Source organism: Dipodomys merriami, unplaced genomic scaffold (assembly GCF_024711535.1).
Source record: "Dipodomys merriami isolate MVZ:Mamm:240054 unplaced genomic scaffold, mDipMer1.0.p SCAF_16, whole genome shotgun sequence".
NCBI classification, from domain to species: domain Eukaryota; kingdom Metazoa; phylum Chordata; class Mammalia; order Rodentia; family Heteromyidae; genus Dipodomys; species Dipodomys merriami.
Window position 1 is genome coordinate 13,927,944 of NW_027202937.1, and position 19,789 is coordinate 13,947,732.

Here is a 19,789-nt window from a genome sequence, read left to right on the forward strand (position 1 = left end):
GAAATGCTCAGATGAGAAGCCTGTTGAAGGCAAAGTCCACATAGCCTAATAATGTAAATTCTAAATTGAAGTGTTCTTAGTAGATTTAGATCTGTGATAATAAGTTTCAAATAAATATCATTGATAGGAAACTGGTAAATCTTTTCTATTTTTCAAATATATTTGCTTTGCAAGCCCTGCGAATTGGTCTGTTATGATTTGTGTGAATTGTGCAACCTTAAAAGGTTTAGTATCTTTACCTTAAACGCTGGTATGTTTGGCCATGATTAGGAAAAGAGTTTAGGGTACTTCCCCCCCCCAAATGCATATCTATATATGTATAATTTTATACATATAATTTTATATAGATGCACACACTATTTCATTCAGACATTTGTAGATATAAGAGAAATTTATAGAACCATTCAAGTCCCCCTCTTCCCAGTTATAAATATAAGTCCTAGTTTTAATTTTTAACACTAGTCCTACATCATACAATAATAAAATCCACACTGGTTTTTCTTCCATAGTTTTATTCAGCCCTTTTATTCTCTTGTTCCTGTAATTTTTACTTCTCTCTGATTCTATTTTATCTGCTAAATAAAAGTAATGCTTCATTTTAGACTGGAATCAAGGAACTGCTTTTTGGTTTTTGAAAAATAATTTCCCCCTATTGTATATAATAACACTCTCCTTGTATATAATAACACTCTCCTTTTAACCCTTAAAGCATTTGTAGTTTAAAATCTTTTTTCAAAAGCATGCCACTTAATGCTGTTCACTGCTTGTTTAATGTATTACCTGTACACAAACAGCTTGTTAACTCTGTGTTAGCTTCCTAGAGGTGGCACAATTGTCATTTATGCCTCATCCATGTGGCTTTCACAACTCAACAAAGTTCTCGAGGAAATATTTATACACTAACTCATGTATAGGGATGATTTAGTCATGTATTGCACTGAAATTAATTGTTCCTTCTTTGTCTTCCTTTTTCTAGTCTTCCTTTGTCTTCCACTGTCTCTTTCTTCTAACGAATCTACCATAGAAACAGGAAATACAGTAACTAAGAAATACAATTAACCTTTCTCTTCAAAACTTTTCAGCAACTACTTACATGTTACCCTCAATGGAATTGTAATACAACATGGGGAATCTCAACAACTTTAACATATGTCAGAGGCACTTGGAGAGCTCTGATAATGTACATTATTAAGAATCACTGCACCATCAGAGTTTCTAATACAGCAGGTCTAAGATGAGCCTGAGAATTTGCAGTTCTACAAAATCCCAAGAAATGCTGATATTCCTCATCTGGGACCAGCTCATCTGAAAACGATGTTCTGCTGAGTTCCTACACTTCTCTGTCAAGCAGAGATAATCCTCTAAGGAATTGTAACACTGCGAAAGCATGAAGTTAAAGCCATCCTTGAAGTCCAAATAAATAGCATGCCAGATTTCCTGAGGCAAACGTTAGTGTCATCTCCAAATCATTGGCATGCACCCTTTAGAGAGTTATAAGAAGCTGGATGTGACAGTGCAGTAGGTAATCCCAGAATTTACCCTCAGGCTGTTCAAGGCAGGATCCGGAGGAGAAGCCTATTAGGGCTCTCTGTACTTGCTAAAATATCATCTGGGATTAGATCAATTGCAAAAAATATTTAAAATTATAGGGCTGTCTCTGCTACATTGCAAGACCCTGAGTCAGGAAAAAAAATTATGAGAAAATTAGCAGATAACTGAGAATGATAGATGTTGAGGCATTTTAAAAGATGAGCACTTAATTGATATTGCATACTGGTAAATTTAAAAATAATAACTAAATTCTATGCATATTTTGCTATAAGTTGCGTGCAAATATATAGTTGCATATGTGTTATATAATCTTATAAATATTTCACTATGAGCTATGTGTAAACATATACATAAATATGCCATCACTTTATTTTTCATTAATTAAAACAAAAATACTAAATTATTTTATGTTGTAGAATTCTAGATTAATATAGTGAGGGATTTATTTATGAACACTGTTCTTTAACTTCTGTGTAGAATTTGCAAATACTTGTCAGTATACTTTTGCATAATATGGAGTAATTACTAAGATGGTAAAAAGAATTCTACTGGTTTCTATCTGCTTATACTCACCCAAAAGACAACTAATAAAATGCCCCAGGTAGAAAAGTCTATGAGACTCTTACTCTAAAAAGCCTGAAGTAGATCTGTGGCTCAAGAGATAGAGGGGTAGCTTTGAGAAAAAAGCTCAGGGGCAGCCTCCAGGCCAAGACTTGAAGCCCCAGGACCAGCACCAAAAAAGAAAAGAAAAGAAAAGAAAAATAAAAATGAAAAGGAAAAGGAAAAGAAGGAAGGAAGGAAGGAAGAGAGAGAAGACTCATTCCATGGAGAACATGGGCAGTGAATATCAAACATTTACACACATAATAGCAAAATTTCAAACACAAAATCTGATAGACAAAAAGTAGAAGAGTGCATGATTGCATTAGATTTCAGAACTTTTATTCTAAATAATAGAAGTATAGAGCAAAAGTCAATAAGTATATAGAAAACCTGAACAATATTATCAACCAAAGTGATCTACTTGACATTTAGAAAGATTTCACACATCAGCAGAATATCTATTCTTTCCAGGTGTGCACAGAACCTTAACCATGATAGACAATGTTTTAGGCTCTAAAATATTTCACAATACATTTAAAATAATTTAAGTACCATACATTGTGTTCTCTAATGACAGTAAAAATTAAATAAGATAGCAATCGGAGAAGATATTTGAAAATTTTCCATATTCTCAAATGTTTAGAAATAATTATCTAAATAACACAAAGGACAAATAAAAATTTGAAATAAACCTAGAAAGTGTTTAAATTGAATAAAAAGGAAAGCATATCATCAGTATTGTAACATGAGTTGATTATTTTTTGAGATAGATAAAATAGGGCAGAATTTCTCATACTTGTATTGCTGGAAGAAATGCAAAGTGATTTGATCACTTTAGAACATAATTTGATAGAGACTTTTGTTGTGGTGGGTTTTTTTGTTTGTTTGTTTGCTTGCTTGTTTGTTCTGTGCTGGTCCTGAGGCTTGAAATCCGAACCTCCAGGTGCTGTCTCTGAGCTTTTGTGCTCAGGCTAGCTCTACCGCTTGAGCCACAGCTCCACTTCTGTGTTTTTGATGTTTAATTGGAGACAAGAGTCTGATGGACTTCCCTGTCTGGGGTGGCTTCGAACCGTATTAACAGACTTTTTCAAATAGATTCTCCAGCTGTTGCCTGGGGTGGCTTCACACTGTAATTCACTTACCTTGGATTCCTAAGTAGCTGCAATCATAGGCATGTACCTTGCACCTAGCACCCGTGTATCTCCCTCACTCCCCTACCTTTTAATGCTAGTACTGGGGCTTTAACTCAAGACGTTTCACTATCACTCATCTTGTTCATTCACTGCTGGCGCTCTACCACTTGGGCTATGCCTCCAGTACTGGCTTTTTCTTGGTTGGAGATAGTCTTTCAAATTCGTCTGCCTGATCTGGAACCTCGATCCTCAGCTCTCAACCTCCTGAATAGCTAGGATTTGCAGGTATGAACTGAGCCCAGCTGCTTCTGTTGCTGCTGCTGATGGTGCTTTATATACTAAAAGTTTTGGGGGAAATCACCCTCCTTTTTTCTTTCCTTTCCTTTATTTTCTTTTTCATGAGAGTTTATTTAAGGCTGAAGTCCCACACTCTCCCGTGGGAGGTGGCCGGAGGGAAAGCAGACCTTCTGGCCATGTGACTACATATCTCTGTTGTAACCTGTGTAAAAGGCAAAAAGCTAGTCTGACCTCATATACATGTTTATCTTAAAATCTCTGATCCTCTGGCCGAATAACATCTCTTCTTTGAACAGGATATAATACCTTTACCAGCTACCTCCTGAATGTTACACACGTTAGTTGATACACGCGTGTGGCTGTCATGGCTGTACCTTTATGGGGGAAAATTTTCCATCCTTTAAGGAGATCTTTGCTCAGGACTGTTCTGGAAGGAGAGTCTAGAGCTCTGACAAGGAAGACATTAGGCAAAGCCACGATTCCGAAATCAACGCCACCCCCCCCCCCCCGCCCCCAGTTTCCTTCGGGGTCGGGTGGGTAGCCAGCAGCACCAGGTCGCTGTCTGCGCTGGTTTTCCGTCTCCCCCGCTTTTGCAGCCCGGTCCCTCTCGTTCTCTTCCTCTAGTAGCCTCTTCCCTCGTCCGTCTTGCTGCTCCACGCTCCGGACACCGCTCCTTCCCCCCCCCCTTTTTTTTGTTCCATTTCCTCCACACCCCAAGGTTGAGTTTTTCTCAAAGTGTTGCTGGTCGCCAAACTGAGACTTCCGAAAGCCGGGTGGCTGAGGACGCCCCGGGGCAGATTCCCGCAGGTCCCGCCGTCCCGGAACCCGGGAGCCGCGCGCGTCCGTCTCGGGCACGCTGGCCTCGCGGTTACAACGATTGGGGATGTTGTTCATTCCCAGTGTACGGACTCGCCTGTATAAATACTGTAAAGGGAGAGTTATGAGGTTTATTTAACGACGAAGAGATGGCTTTTTTTTTTTTTTTAACAGTTGAGGCAATAATGTTCATCGTCATAGGAATCGTAACACTAAGTAAAGTAAGCCTTTATAAAGTTACTAAGGGCCTAGGTACTCAGGCATTGGTGGTTCAGTGGTAGAATTCTCGCCTGCCACGCGGGAGGCCCGGGTTCGATTCCCGGCCAATGCACGTCACCCTTTTTTCCGGGCTTAAAAAATAACCTTTAAATGTTTTTCCATTTCAGAAGATAAATATACGTGCTTTCAATATGATTTTTCTACTGTATGAATGTTTTCGGACTACAGACTGAGTAGCTAAAGTCATCTTTTCAGACGAAAGTCTCGCCGCAAGGTATTTTATAGGCATCGTCTCCGTTGTAGGATATTTGGATTCAGCGCTTCCTGAACTTAATCTTTTAGCTGATGCAAGAAGAAAAAAACCACTTCCCGATAGCTTTTAGAGAAAGACGTAATGAAAGGTTTACTTTTGAAACCCTCAGCATCTGTGAGCAGAGTGGCGCAGCGGAAGCGTGCTGGGCCCATAACCCAGAGGTCGATGGATCGAAACCATCCTCTGCTAAGCACGAATTTTTCCTTTGAAAGGAAAAATAGTATTTTAACCACATCTCTTCAGTCTTTTGAACAGCAAAACAGCAGCCATTAGACAATATCTTCCAGTTAAGAAATGTGAGGCACTATGTATGCTCTAACTCAGAGAGCAGATAATTAATATTAACTTCGAATATTTCAGAGTTTGTTGCCAAATTGTAGGACAAGTAAATTTGTTGTTCAAAAGAGCTATTCAAGTAGCTAATACCGTTTTAGAGTTTCAGTTAAAGGGGCCATCGGGTCTTAGAAATAACTATTACTATGCAGTATGTGGCGTATTTTACCTATTTATATAATATTTTCTTTCTTATGGGAAGTAAATCCACAGGGAATGTGTTTGGGCGCTGTGGTTTACAATGTGCCTAGAACACAGCCTGGGTCAAGGTGAGGTACAGAGGAGTTACAGTTACATAAGTAAGGTAGTGAGAACATTTCTTGTTGAACTTGTTACCTCCTCTCTCATTTTTCTCCCTCTTTCTCTCTCCCTGCCCCCCCCCCCCCAGTTATACAGATCATTTCCAACATAGTATCTTGTGAATATCGCTGTTGCATTGGTTCATTCTTTGTCCTTTGTCTCACCATTTTGTCATTCCCCTTCCCCTCCCTATTTCAGGCACCGGTGACTTCGTATTAGTGAAAAGCCACCATTTCTAATTCAATATTATTTTTCACTCTTTTACCTTTTAAAAACATTATAGTAAGAAAGCAAAAATCAGGACACAGAATTGACCTATTATGTAACATTGTGACAGAATAGAATAGTCCAAGAATAGAATGCATGTTTTTAATTTTTAATATTATTTGTAAATTTTTTATTGTAAGCAACCCATACCCTATGTTTCCAGTCTTGAATAATATCAAAGGAAAATTGGGAATTTGCTAGTAACCATTTACCCAAGTGACCAGTTCTGAACTGGAAAATTCTAGCTGAGTTGGAGGACCTATAGAGCCTGCTATGAAGACACGCCTCCTTCTCCCCCATTGAGCCCTCAGCCTCCACCTATTTACAACTTGTCAGGAGTTGTTGTTAGCCTATTTCGCTCTTCTGCTTGAACCCTGCATTATCTTCCTACGTTAAGTAAATCCCGGCTGGTAGCTACTTAGTGTGTCTCCTATATGGAGTACTTCAAAACTCCTATTGAGGTTATTCCAAGTTTCTGGTTATTCCAAGTTTCACTCTTGCTTACACATAGGCCCTTGACAATGAAATTTCCATATAAGATAGAATTTTAAACACTTTCCAGCAACCAGCCTTTTAATTTCATAGATCCCCAAGGGCACATGCAATGTATCTACAGTGATTTTCAAGGTAGTTTCTATTTTCTCCTGGATCTTATTTAAGAACTTGATTTTCAGTTTGTTCTCAGAGAGTAAAACCATATTCAAGACAGCTTTTTACTTTGTCTTTATATTTGTTTCTTGGCCTGCCAAATAGCATTTATTTTAGAAATGTGAGAGACTTATCTCTGTTTTACTTGAAGATCACATTCTTTTTTTTTTTTTTTTTTCTTTATTTTTTAATTTTATTGTCAAGGTGAGGTACAGAGGAGTTACAGTTACATAAGTAAGGTAGTGAGAACATTTCTTGTTGAACTTGTTACCTCCTCTCTCATTTTTCTCCCTCTTTCTCTCTCCCTGCCCCCCCCCCAGTTATACAGATCATTTCCAACATAGTATCTTGTGAATATCGCTGTTGCATTGGTTCACTCTTTGTCCTTTGTCTCACCATTTTGTCATTCCCTTTCCCCTCCCTATTTCAGATAAATGCATATATAATACCCAGGGTGCCAAAATCAAATACAGTACCAACAGAAGAAGAACCATGGGGGTGGGGGGTGGGTGGTGAGGGAATACAAAAGAAGCAAGAAATCACATAATACATTAAAAACAACAAAAACAAAGGAGAAACTCTGGTGTCCTTGTCTCAAGACAACATTTTAAAGTAGTGAATCAAACTTACTGCCTAATCTTGTATAGGGGCACTTATTCTCTCTCTAAATTTTCCTATTAACCAACATAAAAATGAAAAGGGAAGAGCAATACAAAGATAATCATTTGGAAAAGTAACAGCCTATAGGGATTCAAAGTCCACCCTGTATAAGATTGCTTTTCATAGGTTAAAACAAATATCTTACATTTGTCAGTAATTGCTTCCTGTGGACCATATATGCAGACATATTTTTAGAAACAGGCAGTTTCTGCTGAGAATACCGAGATGACTTTTAAGTGTGGAAAGGAGGAACAGGGAGAACCGTGTGTGTAGCATGTTACACAGAAAATGGCTCTGGCAGCCACAAGATGGACGGCAGATAGAACTCAAGCCCTCTGATTCCTCAGAAGTCTTTAATAGCTTTGGATGCCAGCTATGGACATTTCCAAATTTCAGAATTTCCTGGGGAAGCTCAGAAACTTGTGTGCCAGAGAGCTGTGAGTCTACTTGAGTTGAAGACGGGAAAAGGTCTTTCCTTCCTTCCCCTTTATCATTGGAGTAGTTTGGCATTTTATCAGCATTTTTTTTAACAACTTAAATTCGATCTCTATTGAGTTTAAGATAACCTAATAAAACAAAGGCAAGAAGGCACACACCTGTACTTCAGATCATCCTTGTGGCTCTACCATCCAGGTCTCAGTGTATCACTGAAAAGCCATCTGGGACTCACAAGATACTTCCACTTGCAATCTTTGGTCATTACTTCTTGGCAATTCATACTTCCTCTGCTAATCATGTTGTTGTTCACTTGCTTTTCCAGTCTCAAGCCTACTTTCATCTCTGGAATTAGAATTTTCAGCATCTTAAGTTAAAAACGTAGGCCCTTACCTGCTGGGAGAGAAGTTCCCATCATTGTTACTGGCCATGATTAAAAAAAAAAAAAAAAAAAAAAAAGCCCTGGCAATGGATAATTTCAGATGGAGGATTTCTAAACAGCAGACTTCAGATTGTTAGAATCACCCATGAGAATAATATTTACATTCTAAAAGTTTGGCCTGATATCCCAGGTACTCCAAAAGTAGAAGTCAGAGGGTTGCCTAGGAGTTTGAGAACAAGCAGGCCAGGTCAGAGCTGGTGGCTCACAACTGTCATCCTGAGATCTGAGGATTGTGATTGGAAACCAGCCCCAGCAGGAAAGTCTGTGAGACTCTTATCTCTAATTAACTACTAAGAGATCAGGAATGGAGCTGTGGCATAAATCGTAGAGCACTAACCTCGAGCAATAAAGCTCAGGAACAGTGCCCAAGCTCTGAGATCAAGTCCCAGTTTGGGTGTGCACATATATATGCATGTGCATATGTGTGCACGCGCGCGTGCGCACACACACACACACACACACACACACACACACACACACACCTGAAGCTTTATTTTGAATATGTGTTGCCCTATAAGAATCAAAGTGATATTTTTCCCTCAGAACCTTAACCTTTGTGTATCAAAGTTAAAGAGAATTGTATATTCCTACTTCTCAAATAGAAAAAAAAATTGAAATCAGTAATTTATTAGACAACTATGCATTTAAAATAACCTAGTAAATAAAAAGGAAAGGTTCAGAAAATAGGAGAGGGCCCAGTACTGAATGAAAAGTGAGACTTCAGCCTAAGATTCTATCATTTATCTTTCTTTCTTTTAATCATTGTAAGATAGAAGAAAAAGAAACAACCATAAAAGAAAGAGGAGAGGGAATTAAGGGGTGACATTGACCAAGAAGCAGTGTACTTTTAAACTGACTTAAGGAATTGTAACCCCTTTGTAAATAATAGTAATAATAATAATAATTTAAAGAGGTACAAAAAAAAGGAAGAAAGAAAAATGAGGATCTAAGAGAAACAGGTAGAGGAGAATGTGTCACAAGACAAAGGTAGATGGGGTAACCGATCTGCTAATTGCCTTCATTGAACCATTCAACTTTGTACACATATATCAAAACATGGCTTCTGCCCCCATGAATGCATGTAACTGATTTTGTCTATTTAAAATAATATTAATAAAAAAATACAGCAATAATACAAATGTAACATCAGAAGAATAGGTTCTATTCATCCAAATAATTATTCAACCCACAAGAAACAATTTCACATACTTTTTGCTGTTTTTATTTTGTTACTGTGGGAGGGGATGATAAGGAATTTAAATTTTTCCTCTTGGTTTACTAGGTTTTTTTTTTTTTTTTTTTTGGGTCAGGTTGTGGGACCTGAACTCTGGGCCTGGGCGCTGTCCCTCAGCTCTTCAGCTCAAGGCTAGTGCTCTACCACTTGAGCCACAGTGCCACTTCCGGCTTTTTTTCTTTTTGCTCATGTGGTGCTGAGGAATCGAACCCAGGGCCTCAGGCATGCAAGGCAAGCACTCTACCACTGAGCCAACTTCCCAGTCCTACTAGTTTTTTTTTTTTTTTTTTTTTTTTGGGTCCGGTCATGGGGCCTGAACTCTGGGCCTGGGCGCTGTCCCTCAGCTCTTCAGCTCAAGGCTAGCGCTCTACCACTTGAGCCACAGCGCCACTTCTGGCTTTTTTCTTTTTGCTTATGTGGTGCTGAGGAATCGAACCCAGGGCCTCGAGCATGCAAGGCAAGTGCTCTACCACTGAGCCACCTTCCCAGCCCAAGTTTTTTTTTTTTTTTTTTTTTTTTTTTGTGGTACTTGTGGGGGATTAAACACACAGAGTCTCAGGCTTGCTGGGTGCTCTACCACTTGAGCCATGCTTCCAATCTGACCTTACTTTGCTGCTAGATGAGCAGGAGAGACCAGAAGTTTCTCTCAGCATCCCAGTTTCCATGACAAATTACACAAATTCAAGAACTGCAACATATAGCCTTTTAACAGTCTTCATAAGCAATCTTGCAAAGTACAAGTTTTAGCAAGGATTCTTTTTTAATATAATAGGATCAACTAAGGAAAATAGAAAAATGGAAAAAAAATGTCCTGTTTCCCACAAAAGAAATACTGGTGGTCCTTGCCTGGGGTCTTTATGCTTTCTGAGTTAGGGGAATACACTTGGTCTAGCAACCCCTAGTCATTTTAGAAACAATGGTTTCTGGTGGGATTACCCAAAATATGGGCAAGGGTGTTGGTGTCCCTTGTTGTAAAACCTGGAGATGTGATCTAGGCCAATCTAGAGCATGGGTACAGCAGGTTAACTTTCAGGACTTCTTCCACTTGACAGGCCCTCTAATTTTCTGTCTTTGTCCATTTAAAGATTTGGCAGAGCTGGTGGTATCAGTCAGGTAGTAAAGCCCCTGCCTAGCAAGAGTAAATGGTTGAGCTCAAACCCTAGTATCAACACTAAATATATAAGTATGTAATAAAAGGGAAAGTGTTTTTAGCTTCTTAATATTTCCAAGAGAAAACAGGCAGCTGTTTTGTGTTTCCTTATCCTTGTAAGTTTACATTTAAAAAGAGGTGATCAGAAGGGAGCTTGCTACATTGTTTTTCGTTTACTTGCAGGTTCTGAATTCTGAGCCAGCTTCCTTTCCTCCCTCCCTTCCTCCCTCCCTCCCTCCCTCCCTTCCTCCCTCCCTTCCTTCCTTCCTTCCTTCCTTCCTTCCTTCCTCTAGTACTGGGCTTGAATTCAGGGCCTGGACACTGTCCCTTAGTTTTGTCACTCAAGGGTGGTGCTCTACCACTTGAACTACACCTCCATATCCAGCTTTTTGGTGGCTAATTGAAGATAACTGTGATCCTCAAATCTCAGCCTCCTGAGTAGCTAGGATTACAGGCATGAGCAACCAGCTCCAGGCCGAGTCTGACCCTTTTAATACTTATGATTCCTAGTAACCCTGTCAGCTATGTAGCCTACATCATATGCATTTACCTGATAGCTTTTGAATGCCTGTTAGGTAAAGACTGTGATCTGTCCAGAGTGGCCTACCGAAGAAGGAATTCTTTCACTTGAGGGTTGAGACACCCAGGAAGATTTGGGAATGTTATCTAGGCTTTGGTGGCACAGACAGAAGACTGAACAGCTTGCCACGGGCAGAAGTGTTTGTTTGAGTTCTGGCAGTTAAGGGGCTTGAACTCAGGGCCTGGGTGCTATCCTTGAGCTATTTTGTTCAAGGTTAGTGCTCTACCACTTCGAGCCACGGCTCCACTTCCAGTTTTTGAGTGGTTAATTGGAGATAAGAGTCTCATAGGGTCTTTTCTGCCCTGGCTGGCTCCAAACTGTGATCCTCAGATCTCAGCTTCCAGAATAGCTAGGATTACAGGCCTGAGTCACCAGTATCCTGCTGTGTTTGTTCATGTGAAGCAATCTTCAACTCCCAGATGAAGAACTTGGTGAAGGTAGCTAGTGGACATTTTGCTTTTTTATTCTATATTATATATATATATATATATATATATATATATATATATATATATAATGTTTTATTACTTGACAATACATATCATTTTGAAATATAGACTTTTCTGAGAACTTGGGAGATTCACTGCCTCCATACCGTCACAGCTACAAAAGAGCAATCAGGTAAACTGTCTTTTAACAGGTTTTGTGTTCTGAATTTCTTCTAAATTCCCACAGGCCCTATCAGTTTCCACATATAGGTGGCACTTACCAATGTGCTTGTGGTTACTCTTAAAGGCTGAAGAAAGGGAACAGTGAAATGTTTTTTGGTTCTTAGGTTTACCAAAGTGGCTATGGGCTTTGTAGAAAAGGGGCCTATGTTCTAGAAACTGGTCACCTGTGTTCCTATCAGCTCTTAAACACTGTTTTAAAGGAACCTCACAAGTGTTGCTTTAGCTACAGTTTTAACTAAAGGGTTTAAAAAAAAAGATTTGAGATCAAAGCATGAAAACAGGCCTTAAATCCGATTCTATATCATCTACAGCATTGTATTCAGAGAGAGGGTTCCCCCCCATCTTCTCCTTTCCTCCTTTCCCTTCCCCTCTAACTCTCCTCTCACTCTCTTTCTGCTCTTCTCCCTCTCTCTCTTCCTCCCTTCCCTCCTCTCATCCTCTCTCATTTCTCTTATCCTCCCCAGGCTGGCCTCAAACTTTCAATCCTGTTCTCACTTTCCCAGTTCTGGGATTCTAAGGATCTGAAAAGAGTGAATTAAAGGGCCTGAATTGTAGCTCAGTGAGGAGGGTTTAACTAGATGGGGAAGGCCTTGACTTCCTTTCTAGAGTTTAACCACACCTGCAGCACATAAAAAGAAACAAAGTAATTAGATTAAATGAGGCCAGAAGGTTGGGACCCTAAGTGTAGTTGGACTGATGAACTTGTAAGAAGAAAAGACTCAGGGATAACTATCCGCACACACAAAAAGGCAGCTGGAAAGATCCAAGAAGGCAGCTGTCAGGCAAGTAGCAAGGCCTCAGGAGAAACCAAATCTGTCCACAGCTCCATCTATCATGAATTTCAAGCCTCCAGACCTGTGGGGAAATATCTATTGTTGATATGATGTTTTATGTCAGCCTTTGCAGTCTAACCTAAGTATTTTAATAATATGTTGGACATTGTTAGACCGTAGGCTGTCATAAGAGGAATAAGAAACTTTCTGCAAAGAAAAACTCCACCTGCAAAAGAAGATGAAAGTGAAACTTCATGAGAGGAAGGAAAACAAAAAACAACCAAGTACTTAAAGAAAAACAAAAGAAAATCTGCAAAATGACTGATGTTGGCAATTACACATTAGTCTGTTCATGCCAGAAAAACTGCAATTTAGCCATACTGCCATCCTATCTCTAAGTCACAACAAATCTTCAAGTAGCAGCATAAAATATCAGTGATATCTTTGGTTTTTTGGGTTTTTTTTTTTTTTGGTCAGGCATTCAGGCTTACCAGAAATGTTGGCTATTATTTTGAGAACCAACTGTAATCTCCTTGTTGTTTCTTTTAGGCTACAGCTTTTAATTTTTTTAAATTTGTTTTTTGGTTGAAATACCTCTGAGTAGACTTTGAAAAAAAATACTATCCACTTTTACCCAGTTTCTCTCATCCTTTTGCCTTGCCCACTCACTAATGACCATTGGAAAACTAATTTATTTAAATTCTGGGTTACAAGGAAATAATTGGTAGCCCTAATCTACCCAGTTGTCAGATAAAAGGAAGCCTTTCAGGTTTGAAAACATCTTGGATTTGTGCTTCTGCTTGTTCACCACAAGATGGCAGAAAAGGGTAACAGTTTTTATCTGACCCACCAGAAGGATGACCATCAGCTGATACCTTCTGGGGAGGTCGGAAAAATGAAAGACGGAGAGTGAAACCAAATTCAGGAATACGATGTAAGATTTCTTTAAATGACCTCGCGCCAATCCCAGTGCATTAAGCCTTATCGACAGGCAAAAAAGTTGGGAAGGAAAACTCATTTTTTTGTGTGAAGTAAACGATCACTCTGTATATTTTGCACAACCCACCGAACTGTTAGGATGATTTAAATGCTGATGGTTGACTGATTGGCAGAAAACGTCCTTAGAGATGTGGGATCCTCCCACTTCGCACGGAAGTTACGGCAGAGACAGAAAAGGAACCTTTACGGGGTGATTCTAAAAGAAGCCCTTTGTTCATGCAGAAATAGATTTACAGTGCCAGTAATTTACTGGAGAGAGGGAATAACCCTAGGACAGAGCGTGTTAATGCTCATTACTCCAGAAAGGCATTAAGATAGGGGGACGGAGGACTTGAAAGCCTTGCATCCAAAGTCTTCCGAATGTCCCTAGGTAGCCAACGCTTTTGGTTCACAACGGTGGTTGGTCTTTGCTGACGTCCTATTTTCTCAAAACTCGGGGTTCTCTGATTTGGGCTGCAGGATTCTTCATTGCAGTCTCAAATCCCGGCCCGAATGTTAATCCTCCTCACCTCACCTCCCAAGCCTGCCCCTGGTCAGTTTATCTGGACTACTTTATCCTGTTTTAAAAAAGGGGGGGAGGGAGTTTCTTGTGTTATTTGCTCAGCATTTTACTAAAGACCTTCCCTCACCTTTATTTCTACACACTTTAATTCGCCCTAGGTTGCTGGGTTGAGACTATTGGCTGTCCTCCCGCCAGGATTTAAATTACAAAATTAAAAAAAAAAAATTACAATATGGGTGGGCTCTTGGCGCCAAAGCCCAGGGTACTACTTAGCCAGAATAACGGAAAAGTTCGTGGTTCTACTTTAAAAAAAAAAAAAAAACAAAAAAACCTCAAATCCAAAGGGGCGATTATCTGGCAAGCTGGGAGCTCTTGGTGGGCTTTTCAAGTTCTGATGCCTAACTAGAATCGGAGGAGGGGGGAGGTGGCATTTCCTGTATTCGACTCATTTACTCTATAACCCAAACCGAGTTCTGGCCACGATACCAAAGCGATCCTTTTACGGATCCACCCTAAACTCACTTGAAATTTTCTGCATGTACCCAACTGTCCCTTTGGGACTTCAATTTCTACCTCCCTAACCAGCTAATCGTAAAACTAGACCACAAGTAAATTGCAAGTCTTTCAGAAAGAGGTGGGTGGCTCTGAAAAGAGCCTTTGGGGTAAGGGCAATGCCGTGAGAGCTCACTTGGAGCTGGTGTACTTGGTGACGGCCTTGGTGCCCTCGGACACGGCGTGCTTGGCCAGCTCCCCGGGCAGCAGCAGGCGCACGGCCGTCTGGATCTCCCGAGACGTGATGGTCGAGCGCTTGTTGTAGTGCGCCAGGCGAGACGCCTCGCCCGCGATGCGCTCGAAGATGTCGTTCACGAACGAGTTCATGATGCCCATGGCCTTGGACGAGATGCCGGTGTCCGGGTGGACCTGCTTCAGCACCTTGTACACGTACACCGAGTAGCTCTCCTTGCGGCTGCGCTTGCGCTTCTTACCGTCCTTCTTCTGCGCCTTGGTCACCGCCTTTTTCGACCCCTTCTTGGGAGCGGGAGCGGATTTCGCGGGCTCAGGCATGTCGAAGAGCAACTACCAGAGTAGGAAAAAGGAGTGGCCTGCCGTCGGTCCACACTATTTAGAGCTCCATATGCAAATGATATGGAGTAATATCTAATTTCTATTGGAGAATATTAGATGGCATCATTGTTACTTTTGTCCAATTAGAGCACGTGTACCAAGGAACTTCATTTGCATTGAGTAAAGCGGCAATACAATTTCCTAGCCAATGGTTCAGCTTCTTTTTCGCGCCTAAATTCGCCTATAAAATGTACACTTCGCTCAGACTATCGTAGTCCCTTAGTGTTCTCTGACTAAATAGCAAGTCATCATGTCTGGACGCGGCAAGCAGGGTGGCAAGGCTCGCGCCAAGGCCAAGACCCGCTCTTCCCGAGCTGGGCTCCAGTTTCCTGTCGGCCGTGTTCACCGGCTGCTCCGCAAAGGCAACTACTCGGAGCGCGTCGGCGCCGGCGCCCCGGTGTACCTGGCGGCCGTGCTGGAGTACCTGACGGCCGAGATCCTCGAGCTGGCTGGCAACGCGGCCCGCGACAACAAGAAGACCCGCATCATCCCGCGCCACCTGCAGCTGGCCATCCGCAACGACGAGGAGCTCAACAAACTGCTGGGCAAAGTCACCATTGCCCAGGGCGGTGTCCTGCCCAACATCCAGGCCGTGCTGCTGCCCAAGAAGACCGAGAGCCACCACAAGGCTAAGGGCAAATGAGCTCTGATCGCTCTAAGCTTCAAGACGAAAACCAAAGGCTCTTTTCAGAGCCACTCACTTCTTCTGTAAAAGAACTGAACCGCACTGTAGAGTTCAAACACATCTCTTGGTCCAGAGTGTAAAGACCGCTTGGATTAAGTGGTTTCGTTAGCTTTAGGCCCTCGGCATAATCTTACTACTAAGCAATGCTGGGTTCCTGCCGGTTAGCACTGTCAGAAAGATGAGATTCTTGGTCAATCACAACTTTGATCCTAACTTAATATTTAAGAATGAGATGCTAAATTGGAGATAAATCCCATTTGCAACTTAAGCCTATCATTACACAGAAGCGGTTTTAGAGAACCGGTCCAAGCTGCTATTTGGCTGCAGTTACTATGAGGCCAATTATTAGCATAATTCAGGCAAACAAAATTCCCCACATCATACACTGAGAAAACTGTTCAAGGAGTTTGTGTGCTAGCACCATTTTTAAAAATAAATTTCTCATTAAAAGTAGTTATGAAACAGAATAATCTTTACAAACCATTATTCCACTTAAATAAGGACGGGAGGGGAAAACGGAGAACAAAGGAAGGGATGATACCACGAAGCATTTTACTCAACCTGACGGGGGAATTATAAAAATTAATTTTTTTAAATGCACCATTAGCATTCACAATTTATACATGTATGTTTTCAGGAATAGTTAAGCTCTTTGGGGGCAAGCAATATTACTAGAAAACCGTAACAAATTAACAGCAGAGGAAACGACCGTTCCAAAGGCGAAAAACAAATTAAGGATTGATTAAGAACCAATCAAGATAGCCCTGCTGCAGTTCTGGCCAATCAGGATCGGATCGTTGCTATAAATGGCGGTAGCCGTGCTGTCACCGTTTACTCGTTTCCAGAGGACAAGTTCCTTAGCTATGGCTCGCACAAAGCAGACAGCGCGCAAGTCCACCGGCGGCAAGGCGCCCCGCAAGCAGCTCGCCACCAAGGCCGCTCGCAAGAGCGCCCCGGCAACAGGCGGCGTGAAGAAGCCCCACCGCTACCGGCCTGGCACCGTGGCGCTGCGCGAGATCCGCCGCTACCAGAAGTCCACGGAGCTGCTGATCCGCAAACTGCCGTTCCAGCGCCTGGTGCGCGAGATCGCGCAGGACTTCAAGACCGACCTGCGTTTCCAGAGTTCCGCTGTGATGGCGCTGCAGGAAGCGAGCGAAGCCTACCTGGTGGGTCTCTTTGAGGACACCAACCTGTGCGCCATCCACGCCAAGCGGGTGACTATCATGCCTAAAGATATCCAGCTTGCGCGCCGCATCCGTGGCGAACGTGCATAAACTGCTAAGCTTTTCTGGCTCTCGGTCCCAAAGGCTCTTTTCAGAGCCACTTCTGTTCTCAATAAAAGGCTGTTACACAGGCAAGCCAGAGAAATCCTGGCCTGTAGACGTCTAGGTAGTTTATCTTGAGTAAGGCTTTCAACTTCCGGGTCCTAAAGCTGCTCATGTTGGTTTGCTCTCCCAAGAGACTTCAGCCTTAGATGGTTTAATCTGCCTGGTTGTTCTCAAGATTTCAGCATTTTGATCCCCGTTATGTGATTAATCTCTTGCGTTTCTCACAAATGTTGAGTCAGCCATAATGTCTGTCTGGCAGTGACTTTACTGAAATAGATCTCCCAGCACTCTTTGGGGTTTACCTGAGTTTAATAACATCCCATCCCGGATATCATGTGAACTTCACTGGTTAGATACATGTATTAAGTTTTATGTCCAGGAGACCAGCTTCCTAGGCTAAAAATTTAACTTCTCCCCATGTGGTATACAAGTTAGAAACCTTCAAAGCCCGGTGCCATCGAGGTTAAGAATAGGTGGCATATCAAATTGAAAATTTAATAATGAAAAGTACTGAATCCAGTCTTGGATTAATATCAAAAAGAAGTCAGCAAAACACAAGTGGATTATCCAACAAGCCTCAATATGTTAGCAAATGCATTCACTTAAAGAGAATCAAGGAAAGGAAAAAAAATGCAGAGGAGCCCATTAGCTACGTTGGACATTGAGGAAAGTGAACTAAGCAACTCAAGGGCAGCGTTGGGAGGGAGGGAATGAAAGGGAACAGCTTAGACTAAGCAAAAGGAAATAAATGCTTATCACCCGATTGGGAAGAAGTAGTTGTCAAAGTGTGTAGAGTTGACCAGCTTTATAGACCATAATAATGACATTTCACCTTGTGAAGGTAAAAATGTGTGACTTTAGCTAACTATCATTATCCCACAATACAGTGAAATTTATGTAATCATTTAATCTCAATAAATTTAAAGGGAACCTAAATCATTTACAATACTTTTTTGAAGAAGCCAATTTTCCCTGATGTGAGAAAAACAAAACCGTGTAACTTAGTTAAATTTATTTGCTGAGGAGAACAAAAAGCTTTTTTAAAGTACCTAATTTAAATAGACCAGATTCTCAAATTAGACTTTAAAAAAATAGGCTTGCATTACACAGAAGGGAATTTCAGTGTTGATGGAAAGTGACTTAAACTAAAAACTCAGCTTTCCCGCTACAACCACCTAGGACTGCCCTGGCCCCAAACCTCCCAAAAACATCTCCCCTCCCTTTCCCCTGCCCAGTCATACCCTGTGTCTATGAAAGATAACCAGTGAACCCAGGGCCATACCATTTGTTGGCTTGTCTGCTAAATACCTATGCTTTTCTGTCTCAGGATAAGATTCAATCTATGTACAAAGAGCCCCTTACTCCGCTCCCATCCTGCCCCCCTTCTTAGGATAAACACACAGACCCCTGTCCTGCCAAAGTTCACTCTGCCTAATAAAAGGAGACTTCAGTTGTGAGAGAGCCCACCATTGTCTCTCCTGTCTGCCTGTAAAACTCTGGTGTCCCTCTCAGGTTTTTGCCCCCAGAATAAAAGTCTGTTGGCCTGTTGAATTCACTTTCTGCCCTTATTCTGATATTCTCATGACTCAATTTCTTTACAATTCCTTTCAATTCTTTTGAGAAATGTTCAGCATATTTCTTGTACCTGGGAGAATTTTAGGAGAGATGATTTAACAAACAGAATTTATTTCAAAAGTCATCCGTGCCAGGCCCTGGTGGGTCAGGCCTGTAATCATAGCAACTCAGGAGGCTAAGATATGAGGATCCCATGTTCAAAGCCAGGCTGGGAAAGAAAGTCTGTGAGACTCTTTATTTCCAATTAACCACCAGAAGTTGAACTGTGGTAGAGCACTACTAGCCTTGAGCAAAAGAGCTCAGGGATGGTCCTGGGCCCCCCATTTCAAGCCCCATGATCAGCCAAGAAAAAAAGAAAAGTCATCCATGATTTTAGGGAAATCTTGACAATATTGTAAAAATGGAAAGATGTGGGCCCTTTTATCATTTATCATAAGGGACATGGCTCACATTCTTACAACAAAAAATTGTCAATAGTAAACCATAGTGGAATTGGTTTGTTTACTTATTTATTGCTGTGGTGCTATGAATCAAACCCAGAGCTTTCAACATACTATACAAGCATATTAACACTGGGCTATATTATCAGTGCTGTAAAATAGTTTTTCATATTTTAAGTGATATTGGTATGTTCAGAATTGAGTATCATACAGAAAACTGCCTTTTTTTTCTCTCCCTCAGTTACCTATTTCGAGGCAGGGTCTCACTGTGTTGCCCAGGGTGAGCCATAAATACACAATCCTGCTTTGTTCTCCCCCAGACTTACATGGGGGGAGGGAGGGTTGGTCACTAAACTGACAAAACTGGCTGTTTTTATTTTTAGATTTGATGAAGAATGGACGATTGTGTAGAATGTGACTGGACAAACAGTATAAGGCCTACTCTTCCTCTGACCCACCAGAATAGAATTATTCCTGGAGAGGATTCTTTTACTCCTGGAGAGGTCTGTTATTACCTGTAATGCATAGAATCTGCATAATAAAAGGTTACTAGATAAGCCAAACTTTCCATTAGTTTACCCAAAGTATTTACTTTCCCACAATTTACCCTACCCCTTTTAAAATAGTTTGAAAGAGAACTGGTCTACTTTTGCTTTTGACTTTCATTCCTTTTCTGCAAAGGTTCCTAAATGTGTATTTTATACAACTTT

At 41.2% G+C, this 19,789-nt stretch overlaps 3 protein-coding genes and 2 non-coding genes across 5 annotated transcripts; 4 read left to right on the forward strand and 1 right to left on the reverse strand.

Moving 5' to 3' along the window:
• Positions 1-4,660: 4,660 nt before the first annotated feature.
• Positions 4,661-4,731, forward strand: Trnag-gcc (transfer RNA glycine (anticodon GCC)). Its single transcript has one exon. It is a non-coding gene; the product is annotated as a tRNA-Gly (tRNA).
• A 318-nt stretch (positions 4,732-5,049) lies between these two features.
• On the forward strand, positions 5,050-5,121 carry Trnam-cau (transfer RNA methionine (anticodon CAU)). Its single transcript has one exon. It is a non-coding gene; the product is annotated as a tRNA-Met (tRNA).
• Positions 5,122-14,564: 9,443 nt separating this feature from the next.
• On the reverse strand, positions 14,565-14,992 carry LOC138828341 (histone H2B type 1-C/E/F/G/I). The gene has a single exon (XM_070024382.1). The coding sequence runs from the start codon at positions 14,989-14,991 to the stop codon at positions 14,611-14,613; it is 381 nt and encodes a 126-aa protein (XP_069880483.1). The 5' UTR covers position 14,992; the 3' UTR covers positions 14,565-14,610.
• A 292-nt stretch (positions 14,993-15,284) lies between these two features.
• Positions 15,285-15,715, forward strand: LOC138828338 (histone H2A type 1-D). The gene has a single exon (XM_070024378.1). The coding sequence runs from the start codon at positions 15,302-15,304 to the stop codon at positions 15,692-15,694; it is 393 nt and encodes a 130-aa protein (XP_069880479.1). The 5' UTR covers positions 15,285-15,301; the 3' UTR covers positions 15,695-15,715.
• Positions 15,716-16,565: 850 nt separating this feature from the next.
• On the forward strand, positions 16,566-17,089 carry LOC138828332 (histone H3). The gene has a single exon (XM_070024371.1). It carries the CDS (start codon positions 16,600-16,602, stop codon positions 17,008-17,010), a length of 411 nt encoding a protein of 136 aa, XP_069880472.1. The 5' UTR covers positions 16,566-16,599; the 3' UTR covers positions 17,011-17,089.
• The last annotated feature ends 2,700 nt before the right edge of the window (positions 17,090-19,789 follow it).